The 12,403-nt window shown below is 61.3% G+C and overlaps 4 protein-coding genes across 4 annotated transcripts; all 4 read right to left on the bottom strand.

The window, feature by feature from the left end:
* Positions 1 to 251: 251 nt before the first annotated feature.
* JDV02_002946 (uncharacterized protein) lies at positions 252 to 3,374 on the bottom strand (the record flags this gene model as incomplete). The annotated part of the gene is made up of 2 exons (XM_047984027.1): positions 252 to 2,504; positions 3,332 to 3,374. 2 exons carry the CDS (start codon positions 3,372 to 3,374, stop codon positions 355 to 357), a joined length of 2,193 nt encoding a protein of 730 aa, XP_047839999.1. The 3' UTR covers positions 252 to 354.
* Positions 3,375 to 3,447: 73 nt separating this feature from the next.
* On the bottom strand, positions 3,448 to 4,797 carry RPS19A (Protein component of the small (40S) ribosomal subunit). Its single transcript, XM_047984026.1, has 3 exons — positions 4,624 to 4,797; positions 4,084 to 4,147; positions 3,448 to 3,991 (listed from the first exon to the last, which is right to left on the bottom strand). The coding sequence occupies exons 1-3, from the start codon at positions 4,654 to 4,656 to the stop codon at positions 3,633 to 3,635; spliced, it is 456 nt and encodes a 151-aa protein (XP_047839998.1). The 5' UTR covers positions 4,657 to 4,797; the 3' UTR covers positions 3,448 to 3,632.
* Positions 4,798 to 5,145: 348 nt separating this feature from the next.
* Positions 5,146 to 7,314, bottom strand: ZRT2 (low-affinity Zn(2+) transporter zrt2). The gene has a single exon (XM_047984025.1). The coding sequence runs from the start codon at positions 6,399 to 6,401 to the stop codon at positions 5,304 to 5,306; it is 1,098 nt and encodes a 365-aa protein (XP_047839997.1). The 5' UTR covers positions 6,402 to 7,314; the 3' UTR covers positions 5,146 to 5,303.
* Positions 7,315 to 10,510: 3,196 nt separating this feature from the next.
* Positions 10,511 to 12,294, bottom strand: MDM10 (Mitochondrial distribution and morphology protein 10). Its single transcript, XM_047984024.1, has 2 exons — positions 12,150 to 12,294; positions 10,511 to 12,075 (listed from the first exon to the last, which is right to left on the bottom strand). The coding sequence occupies exons 1-2, from the start codon at positions 12,244 to 12,246 to the stop codon at positions 10,823 to 10,825; spliced, it is 1,350 nt and encodes a 449-aa protein (XP_047839996.1). The 5' UTR covers positions 12,247 to 12,294; the 3' UTR covers positions 10,511 to 10,822.
* Positions 12,295 to 12,403: the final 109 nt, after the last annotated feature.

Below are 12,403 nucleotides of genomic sequence, written 5' to 3'. Positions count from 1 at the left end.
AGAGCATGCTTAGGCATCGCAGCAGCGACGCTCTTCTCTGCGTTGACAAATAGCAAGAGTCTATGCAGGACTTTGGTGTCATGACAATGGCATAAGCAGGGGCAAGGCCTGTGCAACTTGCAAGAAGTCGAGCATCATATACACGTGCCGACCAGACGTCGATCAAGTCTCAGACTCATCAGCGAGTCCCTCCCGCGAGAGCGAGACCTTCACCCACAGCATTCCACCTCATGCCTCCCTCGTTCGCCCACGCCCTTCCGACTCTACCCTCGTGTCGGCCACGCCTCCTCCTCCCATCTTATGGTCAACCGCACGCGCAAGGCTTCTCGTCAGTCTACCACTGCTCCTTCTCACTCACAGACGCCGAGCCCATGGCGCCATCACCACCGCAGACGTCCCCTCCCTCGCCACCACTCCATACTCCACCGGCTCGTCCGTTTCCCACATTTCCTCCTCGCCGTCTGCGTCCATCATCCACGCCGGCGGTTGCGTCTCGGGCGTCGCGGGCAGTGGCTTGTTGACCTCCCTCACCGGCCTCGTCCTCACCTGGCGCGCGCGCGCACCAAGTCTCGCATGAGACATGCTCTTTCCGTTCTCTGAATCGCGGCCCTCACCTGTGTCGGTTTCCTGCTGGGTCGAAGAGTCGGTTGCGAGTCGTCCCTCCGTGGCGCAAAGGCGCGGCGAGGACGACGACGCTCGCCGGAGGAGCAGCATGCGCTTCGCAAAGTCAACCATCGCCGTACGCACCGCGCGCCACGCCTCTTCTGCATGTTCTGCTGCCTTGTCATCGCACTGAGAAGAAGACGTCGTCGTCTGGGGAAGTTGGCCCACGCAGTAGGCGAGCCCATCCAGGTACGCAGCCATGTAAGCCTCGCGCGCGCTGCCGACCGAGTGCATCCGCCCCATAGCGCTCTCGTCGTCGGATTCTGCTCCCTCCTTGGTGAGATCCCAGACTGGCGGCGCCGTTCCGGTCGACGGCTCCCCCGTAAGGTCGATGCAGCACCGCGGCGCCGCCCCAGTAAGGTCCACCACGTCTAGCATCTGTACGTCGTCATCGTCGTCGTCGGCTTCATGTTGCGGCCGCAGTCTCTGGCTGCTGCTGGACAAGCCGCTTTGGCCATGTGTGTCTACCATGCCTGATCCTCTCTGTCCTTCACTGCCACGGAGCGCAGCTGTGCGCGAGGCCACCAGGTTCGACTCGCGAGGGACACCACCGCTGCCTGCCCTCGTCTCGTACACCACGTGCGTCAGCCTCTCCCGCCAGATCAAGTCGATCCTCACGCCTATGACCTCGCTCAGCCGCCGCACAAACATCCCACACGGCACGCAGTTCCTTCGCGAAAAGTACACCTCCAGCCTCGGCCGGGAGCCGTCATCCCATCGCGCGTCCCGCAGGCGTGTCAACGTGGCGAGATCGAGGGAGCCGCCGCTACTGCCAGCGTCACTTCTGCTACTGCTGCTACTCCTGTGTCGCTCAGGACATCTGCCGTCGGTATTGACGCCGTTTGGTGGTGATCGCCGCTGCCGCTGCCGCCGCCACTCTCGACGTCCCCCTCGGGACTCGCGATGCAGCCCAAAGACATGCAGCAGCGCGTACACCCCATGCGTCGCGAGCTTGACCTCGACGTGCGACGCGAGGAACACCCCCCTGAGGCGCTCCCGCGCGCGCGCATCCAGCTCGCCCTCGCGTAGCCCCATGGTGTCAAACGGCCGCTCCGTCCGCAGGCCCAGCAGCGCGGCGAGGCGCACCGCGCGCCGCGTCCACGTGCCGTTGGGCAGGGCGCCCGGCGCGGCGTCGAGCATGTCGCCTGCGCGGCCGGCGCCGTGGCCGCTCTCTGCCCAGACTAGGACCGTGCGATCATGTTGTAGGAGGGGAGGGCAGGGGGGAGGAGGGGGGGGAGCAACGCCGTTGCCATTGCTTCTGTTGTCAGTGCTGTCTCCGTCACGCATCCGGCTGTTACTGTGGTGGCCGTTACGGCTGTCAGTGCATGTGCGCACCAGAGCCAGAAACCCCGTCGTCTTGCGGCGCAGTCCCGCGGCGATGCGACCCGCGCTGAGGTGCCTCCTCGCGCGCTCGTGGGTAAAGGTGAAGCTCAGCCCCGGCCCCAGCACCTGCACGCGCAGGCTCGCATCCCTCGTGTCGACCACGTGGTAGAAGTAAAACTGCGGCTCGCCCCTTCGAAACCGGTTGTCAAAGGCCGGCAGACGGGCGAGCGGCGGCGCCGAGATGTGCTGGGGCCGCCTGTCGTCGTTGGTGCCACTACTGCCGCTGCCATCGCTGCCGCTGGGAGTATCGCCGTCCTCATCGTGGTCTTCGCCATCGTTGTCACTGACATTGTCGTCGGTGGCGGGGCCGCCGTTGTTTCTGATATTCGGGCTATCGGCGCTGGCGGTGGCTATGGTTGCAGGAATGATCAAGGCTTCTTCGGGCGGGGAGGGGTTATAGTGAAACACGCGAAGGGCGTTGGACGAGGTTGACGATGCCATGGCCTTCGTTCGTTCGTCTTGGAGGTTTGCGGGTAGGGGAGGTGTTGGTATACTTTCCCGATTGGGAAAACGGGGGGGCCCGCGTCGAGGTGCCAGTGTAGCAGACCCGACTCAACTCCAGCCAAGTTTCGTTTCACGGCGCCACACACCAGGAACGGTGGCGAGAGAACCCAAGGGTAGATAGAGGGGTAAATTGGGTTCTCCCTGTGTGTATCCCTCGTTGACTTGCGGCGGCGGGGGCGTGAGGGCACGAACAGAGAGAGGGGGGGAGATGCAGGCAGCTAGCTCATGCTCTTAAATGGTGAATACTTCATGCCACGCACATGTCAGGTTTGATGATGGTAGGGGCCGAGCTAGGCCGCGCGCCGAAGCTTGATGTGATGGGGATCGTGAAGATGGCTGAAGGAGAAGGAGTGAAGGAGGAGAAGAAAAAGAGAAATAGAGCCCGCGGTCGGCGAGCACGATGCCTCTGGCTTGGGGACGATGAGAGGAGGAGAAAAGAGAAACAGAGCCCGTGGTCGGCGAGCACGATGCCTCTGGCTTGGGGACGATGAGAGGAGTTAGGAGGAGTCAACTCTACTCCCACGCTGCACCTTTGCTCCCTCTCACACAAGAGTCGAGCGCCGAACCCCACGATATCATCCCGCGAGGTGATGACAGGTTCAGAAATCCCACCGGGAGGGCACACACGGGCGTTCGTGGGGGAGATGGACTTGTACCAAGGCTTCTCGCCAGCTGCGAGGGTGGGTGCCCAGCTTGCCCCCCCCCCCCCCCCCCCTTCCTTTCCTCCGGCAGTGCGACAATCTCTTCGCTCGCGCAACTCCCAGAGTCAGAGCTTGGATACCGCGTGCCGGCAGGGCGAGGTGCTTCTTGGTACAATCCAACATCAACCAGCCACGTGCGTTGCGGGACAAGTACAGCTTCATCAATCATGGCACATCGTCACTTCTCGCACGACCAGGATGCAAATATGGCGGACGGGCCCAAGTGAACCGAATGACCCAGTGGGAATCTCATTCATACATCACAGAAATTCTAGACCGTACGCCCGTTTCATGCCGTCCCAAATAACATTGGTTTGTTCCGCGCTCTTTTTGTAACCTCCCGTCGCCGTCGGGGAAAAGGAAACGCCTGTGTCGGGGCGCTTACTCGTCGTCCTCATCCTCTTCCTCGGCCTCAGCCGTGGTCTGGGCAATACGGTCCAGATCACGCTGGCCAGCCTGGGTGATGCGGCGGCCGCCCTTCTCCTCGTCCTGCTCCAGGACGCCAATCTTCTCGAGGGCCTGCATGACCTTGCGGTCGACGGAGCCAGAGGCGTCGACGTGCTTGGACGGCCGGCTGCCGCGGTTCTTGGCGGAGCCGTGGACCTTGCGGAGGCGGCCGACGCCAACCGTCTTGCGCAGGTAGACGTGGCGGGCGACGGACGCGGCGCGGACGTAGAACCAGTCAATGTCCTGGGGAGGAAGCTCCTTGGCGGGGCCGGTCTTGACGGTGTCGACCCAGCCTGTGTAGTGGTGGCGAAGCCGTCAGCACATGAAGCACACACAATGGGGCACGACAAGTCCTGAAGCGGCAGACAAAAGGAGGACAACGTACCAGGGATGGGCAGCTTGCCCTGACGCTTCAGGAACGCAGCATAGGCGTTGATGAACTTTTGCGCCTGGCGAAACCAATACCCATTAGCAAATTCCGTCTTCAGAAGTCTTGCGACTCCCTCGCGCCTGCTCCTCGATCCCAATTGTTTCGGTGCCAGCCCGCGTCTGTTCAGCTCCTGGAGGGGAGGCGGCGGCGGCTGCTGCCCGGCCGCGTCGCGTCATATTGCGCCGCACTGCGCCGACGTCTCAACTCGAGGGCCGTCAAGCGCAGCGGGAACCCGATCAGGAACCGCTGTGTCGAGCGTGTGTTCCATCATCGTCGCAGCCGGGGAGCGCCGCCGACCCCTCCATTCGCCAGCAGTCGTCGTGAAAGCCCATTGTCCGCATGGGGAAGATTCGCCAAGTCGTCGAGGACTCTCGTTTTTTTCTTCCGTCGGTCGCGAAAATGGGAAGTGCGTGATGATTCTTTCTGTCCGGCTAGCCAGGGAAACGTGTGCTCCCCGGCTGCCTTTTAGGAGTCTTGCATTCAGGGAGGACCTACATCGACGTCGCGCACGGTGATTCCGCCGGCCATTTTGAAGGTGATTTGGGGGGGAGGGAGTCGGGTGAGGATATGCGTTGAAGAGGACTTGTCGAGGCGTGAGGACGGACGGGATGGGACTTGGAGGCGGCCGTGAATCTTGCTTGGTGGAGGTGGCCAACTTTTCGCACTAGGGTTTTGGGCCCTAAGCGGATGGACCTGTGAATGCCGACTGCTTTGTGCGCTGACTAATACGGATCTACCAGACAGTGCATAATACAGTGTGCTTCAGGGCAATGACTGTGCGGCCGCGTGGGGCCGAGGAGCTCCACCATCGGTTTTCAGCTTCAGCGACGCTGTCCAACAACCGAGCGCGATCCATCTTGATGGCCCCAAGTTCCAACTAAATGTCCGCATACAGCACACTGTTAACTATGGCACCCGAGACTCGGACAGGATGCATCGCGAAGTACATTATTCGGTGCGCGGTGTCAAGTCAGGGCACGGCACGGCACGGCACGAGGTCCTCGACAGACCGACGGATTGATCGCTTAGTGAATTCATATTAAGCATGATGCGCTCCAGCGCTCTATCTCAAGCAGGTATCAATCAAGTACAGACGCCGGGTATGAGTATCCAGTCGAGAACCCATCACGTGCAGCCCTCTCACATCGCTTTTGAAATCGCTTCACTCCCGCCGTCTACGCCCACTTGGCAAGGAGCGACATGAGGGCCACGCCAAGAGCGACGCAGCCAAAGGCAAACAACTGAATCTTGAGCGGCGCGCGGCGCATGTGCGGGTTGAACATGAACTCGTGGGCCAGAAGCTCCACCAGACCTGTGTACATGAGAATGCCCGCACTGACAGAGTCGAAGATGCCGTTGACGAGCTTCTGCGTGGCTGCGTTGTTAGGCTTGGCGCCGATTCCGGCGGCAACACCGACGGGGGTCGCGATAGCAAAGCCCAGCGCCAGCAAGTACGGCACCCATTGCCTGTTCTTAGGCCAGGGAGCGACGGCGAGCCGGGAGCCCAGACCGAGACCCTCGAACATCTGGTGGAAGACGAGGACAATGAGCAGGACGACGAGCTCGTCGGTGCCCGTCGTGCCGAGGGTGAGGCCGATGAAGATGCTGTGGAAGACGACGCCGAACTCGAGGATGAAGATGGCGGTGAGCTGGCCGACGATGCCGCCCGTGTCGCCGTCCTTGTGGTCGCGGCGGTGGCCCATGTGGTCCTCGCCGCCCGGAGGATAGCTCACATCGTCAGGGGGTCCGGGGATGGAGGTGCCGCGACCAGTCTCGATGTCGTCCACATGAGGGCAAGCCTGCGTCTGAGGGTTCGCGTTCTTGGGGGGTTTCTTAAGGGCCAGGATCTCGTTGGTGGGGTCCGTCTCCGAGTCGGAGGCGCCGCCGTGCGAGTGGTCATCGTCGTTGCTGTAGTGAGAGGCCATCAACTCGACAAAGAACATGACCATGACGGTCATGAGGCCGATGACGAGGGCCCAGGGGTAGTCGCCCAGCCAGCGCTCCGTGACGCAGGGGTCGCCGAGCTGGTCAATGGCCGGGTCGAGCAGATGCATCCATGCGGTGGCTATGATGACGCCGGTACCAAAGTACTTGCAGATGAAAAAGGTGAACTTGGGGACGTGCATCTTGGTCTGGCGCTGCAACAGGACGGGAGCGAGCGCGCCGAAGAGGGAGGCGACGAGAATGATGAAGATGGCACCGATGCGCAAGTCCTGGCGCCCGAGGTCGACGGGCTCGCCATCGCAGGTGTTCTGGGGGTCCTCTTCGGCCATGGCGATGACTGAAGGGTCTGCTGATGAAAAAGGAGTGCCGAGGTGTCGAGGGTATGTTGTTGATGATGATTTTCCTCGTCAAGGCGCGCGTTACTGATGATGGGCCTCCAGACAACGCTGTCGTCGGCTCCCGGACCAAAGGTTGCGTCGTCGAAGGCGACTTCCCTGGATGGATGCGGCAGGGAGCGTTGGCGTTTTGAGCTGAGCTGAAGCGGCGCGCGCAGTGCAGCTGATATATAACAACAACGAGGGAAGCAGCCAACAGGGCCGGAGATGTGTCGGGTGATTATACCCGAAGGTACGAGGTGGTCGTGAATAACGTGACGGGTTGGGTAACCTTGATGGTCAGGTCGCCTTGCCGTCCGAACTACTAGGCGCGCTTCCGCCACGAGGAGACGCAGGACGCTGGGGTCCCGACTTGGCCTCTAGGCAGTTTTCAGGAAAGCACGCTGGAGTCCCCGGATAAGAGATGCCGAGAGATGCGGCGGCTGCGCGGATCCTCGAGGCCAAGAGATGCAATGGCTTGGCCGATGGCGGGAAGGGACCGGGGGGTGGGAACGATATCGAGGACCTGACGATGGAGAATGACGACAAACCAACGTCTGACGGCACCCTGAAGCCTGCCCCTGGACGGCTGGAGGATACAGAGGACGAGTAAATGGAGCGCCAGACTGGTTATAGAGGCGAATGGGCAGCTCTGCGGTGTGGTGACACCAAAGACGCAGCGGCGGTGATACAATACTTTGGGCCAAATGCTCCGGTCGTCGTGGTGCAAAACCCCAGACGAGGGACCGAACTGGGGCGGGAAGGGGGGGGAAGTTCGATTAGGTACTTGGTGTTTGGCGCGAGGCAAGAGGGGGCACAGAATCGATAAAAAGGCACCCCGACAATATGTACGTGCAGTACGCGCGCGCCGCCTGGGATGACAGCTGCAGGGCAATGTACTGTAGAAACCAAAGCAGGGTTTCCCAGTCGAGCCGAGGGGTCGGAGTGAGTGAAAGAGGCTGACGCACTGGGGGGGGTGGGCGGGACGACGCTGCTGCTGGGGGAGGATATGATGCCACCAACCGAGGGGGGCAACAAAACGAGAATTTCAGGACAAGGACGGAGAAAGGACGAGAGATAATAGGATGGAGGAGAGCGAGCAGCGCAAAGACCAGCCAGGCCAGTCCGGGCAAGGCATCGCCGGCGGACGGACGGGCGGATGGATGGTGGTGGTGGTGGTGGATTTTTGGGGGGGCAAGTCGACGGATGTGAGGCCCCCCCCCCCCCCCGCAAACGGCCCGCCGCGGGAACCTTGATGGACAAGCACGGACACGTCCTCAACCCGTCCTCGTCCTCGACCTCCTCATCCTCATCCTCCCGCCGCTGGCGCCCCGCCATCCATCCCATCGCATCCCGCCTTTTCCATGTCGCGCACTCCGTCACTCGCTCGCTCGCTTGCTCACCCACTCATCCACCCACGCCGCTGCGCGTTGGCCCGGGGGCTCCAAGAGACAAAAAACGGAAAGAAAAGAAGGAAAAAAAAGGCTACCACCACCAACAACCCTCTCGAAGCGCCCTAGACTCGAGCTAGTGAACGACGAAGCGGACCCTGCTGTTCTACAGTAGCGGTTGGTATATTGCCAGAAAGCACGTTATCAGTACTAGTAGCAGCACCTACTTGACGCTAGGATCTAACAAGCTCTGCCATTGTGAGCAGAGAGGCACCCCACAGTAGTTACAGTATTACACGCTCTTTCTGAGGCTGGATATCAACCCGAGCCCGTCCTGTAGGAAGCATTGTACTCGTTGGTATACTAAGTTACTACGTGCGACTTATTACTGTTTCAATGTTGGACGTCCGTTGGTCCGTCCTGCTGCTAGCAGTAGCACTACTACGCCCAGGGTCCAGTGTCTCGGTCGGTCCGTCGCACGGCATGAAATGCGTGGCGGCGTGCAGCACTCACTGTCTCTCCTCTCTCCTCCCTCGTCTCTCTTCCCTTCCAATCCCTCCGTTGCACCGAGGGTGGGCTCCATCGAGCACGGCCCGCCGACGGCCGACGGGTTGCATGCCCATGTGTTGTGTCGGACACACGGACGGTGGGCGGCACGGCGGGCGCGTGTGAGAGCTGATGGTGGTGGTGGTGGTGGTGATGAGGGTGATGGTGACGGGATGGGGCGCACGAGACAGAGCCTTTGTTGGCCACAACCACCATCGCAACCACCAGCAGCAGCTCGGACGTCACTGAGAACCTACTAATGAAGCGCATTGACGATCAGGACTGTGCACATCCATTGGGCTCCGCCGCAACGTGCGATGCGCATGGCTCGAACGCACGCGCGCACTCGGCCTCATGCCCGGTAGCAATGAACGGCAACAACACAGTTCTGTTCTGTGCTCTGTACCGCTCATCAGCAGAGTGAAAACATCTCCCCTCATCTTATCTGGGCCCGATCCGTACTCACGAACAACCAAACGCCAGAGTCGACAAAGCTGGGCATCATATGGCCGCCCATTGGCCGGGCAGAGCAGCCCCCACAGACGGGGGCGGGCGCCCGGAAGCGGGCAAGGTGCGACGGACGGGTGGGTTGGCCATCAAGGTTCTCGGGACTTGGGTGCGTCTTCAGCCGCCAACCCATCCAACCATCGCATCCCATCCATCCATTCAGAAAAGTGTGTGGCCAGCCCTGCGCCGCCGCCGCCGCCGCCGCAAGAAAAAAAAAAAAAAGAGGCGGCCAAACAGCCAACCAACCGTTCACATGCAAGGAGCATGATTCCATGCCTGCCTGCCTGCCTTTTCCGAAGCCGCACATCATTCATTCTCTCTCTGCCATCCCACCAACAACCATGCGTAAACACACACACACACACACACAGTATTGACCTACGTATCGCCATAGTAAAAGTCGCGTTGCACATGTTGTTGAACCGGGGAAATAGTAGCGTCTCTTTCGAGGCTGGCAAAGCAGCAAGCAGCACTACAGTATACGTTGTGGCATGCTACTGTACCATTCTGTTCAGTAATGCGCAGAGTCAGACACCCGCACCGTTAGCAGTCTGTGCTGCAACTCTGCACGTCGTCGCGTATGTATGTATGTATGTACCTGTAATGTCATCGCCGTGGGTCGCACCGGGAACGTGAGGATCCTTCCTCCGGTCTGCGCTGTTCGTAGACCCAGCCCGCCAATGGACCACGCGATGAGATGTCGTAGCAGCTCGCACCTGACCTGAGTCTTGAAGTTATGGGAAGCACCACCTTAGGCACCGTGCCAAGTTACGCAGTACCTGCTTCGTACGCCGAACCTCCTACATGCTTCCAGGTTGCTTAACCCGACTACCAAGTCCATACAAGTATGCAAGCCGTTCGTGTATCGCGACTCACCATATACGAAGTATACTTGTTCTACGCACGTCAGGACCCCGTCCGCATCACCACCACTACCACCATCACCATCACCATCACCACCCTCGTAACAGACTGGCTGCGTGTCTCACCCACAGTCAGTCCGAGGCGAGCACACTTCCTCTCAGGGCAAAGCAACCCATGTCGTCTGCCGGAAAGCTGCATCTGCATGCGCACCCCACCCCAAGGCGCAACATTGCGTTCTACTACCATATAGCTGTACTCTCTTGGGCGTCAAGTGCCTTGCGCTTCTCTGGATAATCCGATTGGGGGCGGGATTGCTCGTGTGATGATGACGGATGATTGTACTGTAGCCACTTCGTACATAAACATACATAACCCACGGTCAGCGACTCTCTTTTCCCGTACCCCTCTCATTGGTACATTCGCCTACTGTCCGCCAGTCTCCCGTCTCTGGACACGGAGCCAACCCCTTCAGCACATTATCGCAATGTATGTTGTTCTATTCGTCTGCACCGAACCATCTCGCCCTCATCAGTGACGCACGTGCCGCGTCCCTCGGCTACAGCTGCCTCAAGCACCGTCCCCCCTCCCAACCCTTGACAAGGGGAAGGCCGCTTCAGCTCCGCCTACGTCGGCATCGACCAACCCCATCGTGCAGCCAACAAGCACCGACGAGGAGTCATCTGGCAAATCTGATCACGTCAGAGACTCTGTGACAGTACTTCGTACTGGTACTAACAGTTCTTCATACCAAGGCACGCCCCGTGTCCCATCCAGCTCTCGTTGGCTAGAGGTAGTTGACTTAGTATGCAGTAGTAGTACAGTAGTATGTAATCCGTACAACCCAACGCACGCAGCATGCCGCCCGCCGTCGCATCGCAGCTGCCCATCCCCCCACCACCGCTCCATCACCCGGCATACGTAGCGTCATGCTTGCTGGCTGCCGGGCATCAACGGCCCTCGGCCAACATGTCCCTGTTCCCCTGGTGTCAGGAACCCGTTCACGCTAGGCCACTTGCTCTCCATTGTCCGCCGGTCCGTCGCTGGGCTGCTCCGGGCGGGCGCGACGCGCTACGACGAAAATTGAATCTCCAGCCCGAGCGTCCGGAACGGCTTGTCCAGCTTGCGCAGGTCGATGCCGCTCCCAAGGCTGAAGAGCAGCGACTTGACCCGCCCCTCCCAGAGGACCCCAATGCGCAGATTTTGGTCCAGCCGCGCCTTGAGCACCCCGGCGTACTCCTCCTCTTCCGTCCCGCTGCCGCCGCCGGGTACGCGTCCCGCGGGCCTGTCCTGTCGCAACGTCGGCTGGCCCGGAACCGCGCTTGGCACCGGCGTCTTCAGATCCAGCACCGGTTCCGGCTCCGGCACAACGGCCAGCGCCGGCGGCTCGTCCAGACGCCATTCCAGCTTGGCCTCGAGGCTGCGTGTCGGGAGCTTGACCTCGTCCTTGTCTGGCGCCGGCCGTTGGAACGGCTTACGCCAGAGCTCCATTCCTACAGCCCACCCGCTCTCGTAGCTGAAGACGTTGAACTCCATGCGCGTCGCCAGGCTGCAGTGCCTGCCCGCCACCACCGCGTAGCTTGCCGCAATATTCCCCATCAGCGGGTTCAGCGTCAGCGTCGCGCACAGCGGCGTGCCCTTGTGCGCGGGGAGCGTCGCGAACCGAGCCCCCAGGCTGACGCCGCCCGACTTGTTGAGCGTGCCGTAGTAGATCTCGCCGCCCGTACTGAACCGCCCATATATCCGCTCCCGCTCGCTGCCGCCGTTACCCTCGGCAATGTTGGCAGGCGCGGAAACCTCGGCATCGCCTCCAAAGTTGTAGATGCCCCGGAACCCCAGCAACCCGCCGTCCGACGAGGCGAGACCTTCCAGCGCGTATCGGCCCGTGTCGTACTGCGCAAGACCCAGGGCCGTTCCGCCATCCCGGAGGTGCTGTGCCGACACGGCGCTGAACTGCAGCTGCAGCGCCGGCGATATTCTCCTCACCACGAGCGCTTCCAGCTGCGACTGCGGCAGGTAGAGACGGCCGTAGAGCAACGACGGCTGCGGGGCCAGCGCATCGAGAGGCGACTGCGGCGGAACCGGGTCGGCGGCGGGTCGCGGCAGCGGCGAGAGCGGCCGGTACGAGCGCAGCAGCTCCGGCAGCGACACCTTCTCCGACTGCGGCGTGAGCAGGACGCGCAGCGGCACCGACGAGAAGAGGTACGAGATGGAGCCGTCAACGACGCCCACCGAGCCGAGCTGGTACGACGTCGCAAAGTTAGGGCTCGCGAGCGAGGACAGCGTCAACCGCAGGCCGCGCGGGGTCGGGAAGTCGAGGAGCGCTGCGACGAGGTCAGCGGCTGGCAACGCGGGGGGCGAGAACGGGGGAGGAGGCCGTGGTAGGGGGGGACTGCACAATCCGAGGTGGCGTTCAGCGCGGCATACGTGTTGTCGCGCCTCCAGCCCGTCGCCTCGTAGAAGGCACTATGGACATAGTCCATGAACTCGCGCATCTCTGACGCGCGGTTGTCATGCCGCTTTACGAAGCGCGACGGGATGAGTTGAAGCAGGGGTGTTGTCTTCAGCTGCCCGCCAACATTTGACGTCAACTTCGGCAAAGCTTCGGCGAGCTGACTACCCTACACCGAGGCGCGACTCGCTTCTCAAGGG

This window comes from Purpureocillium takamizusanense, chromosome 2 (genome assembly GCF_022605165.1).
Source record: "Purpureocillium takamizusanense chromosome 2, complete sequence".
Taxonomy (NCBI): Eukaryota; Fungi; Ascomycota; class Sordariomycetes; order Hypocreales; family Ophiocordycipitaceae; genus Purpureocillium; species Purpureocillium takamizusanense.
This window is presented reverse-complemented; position numbering and strand designations above follow the sequence as displayed.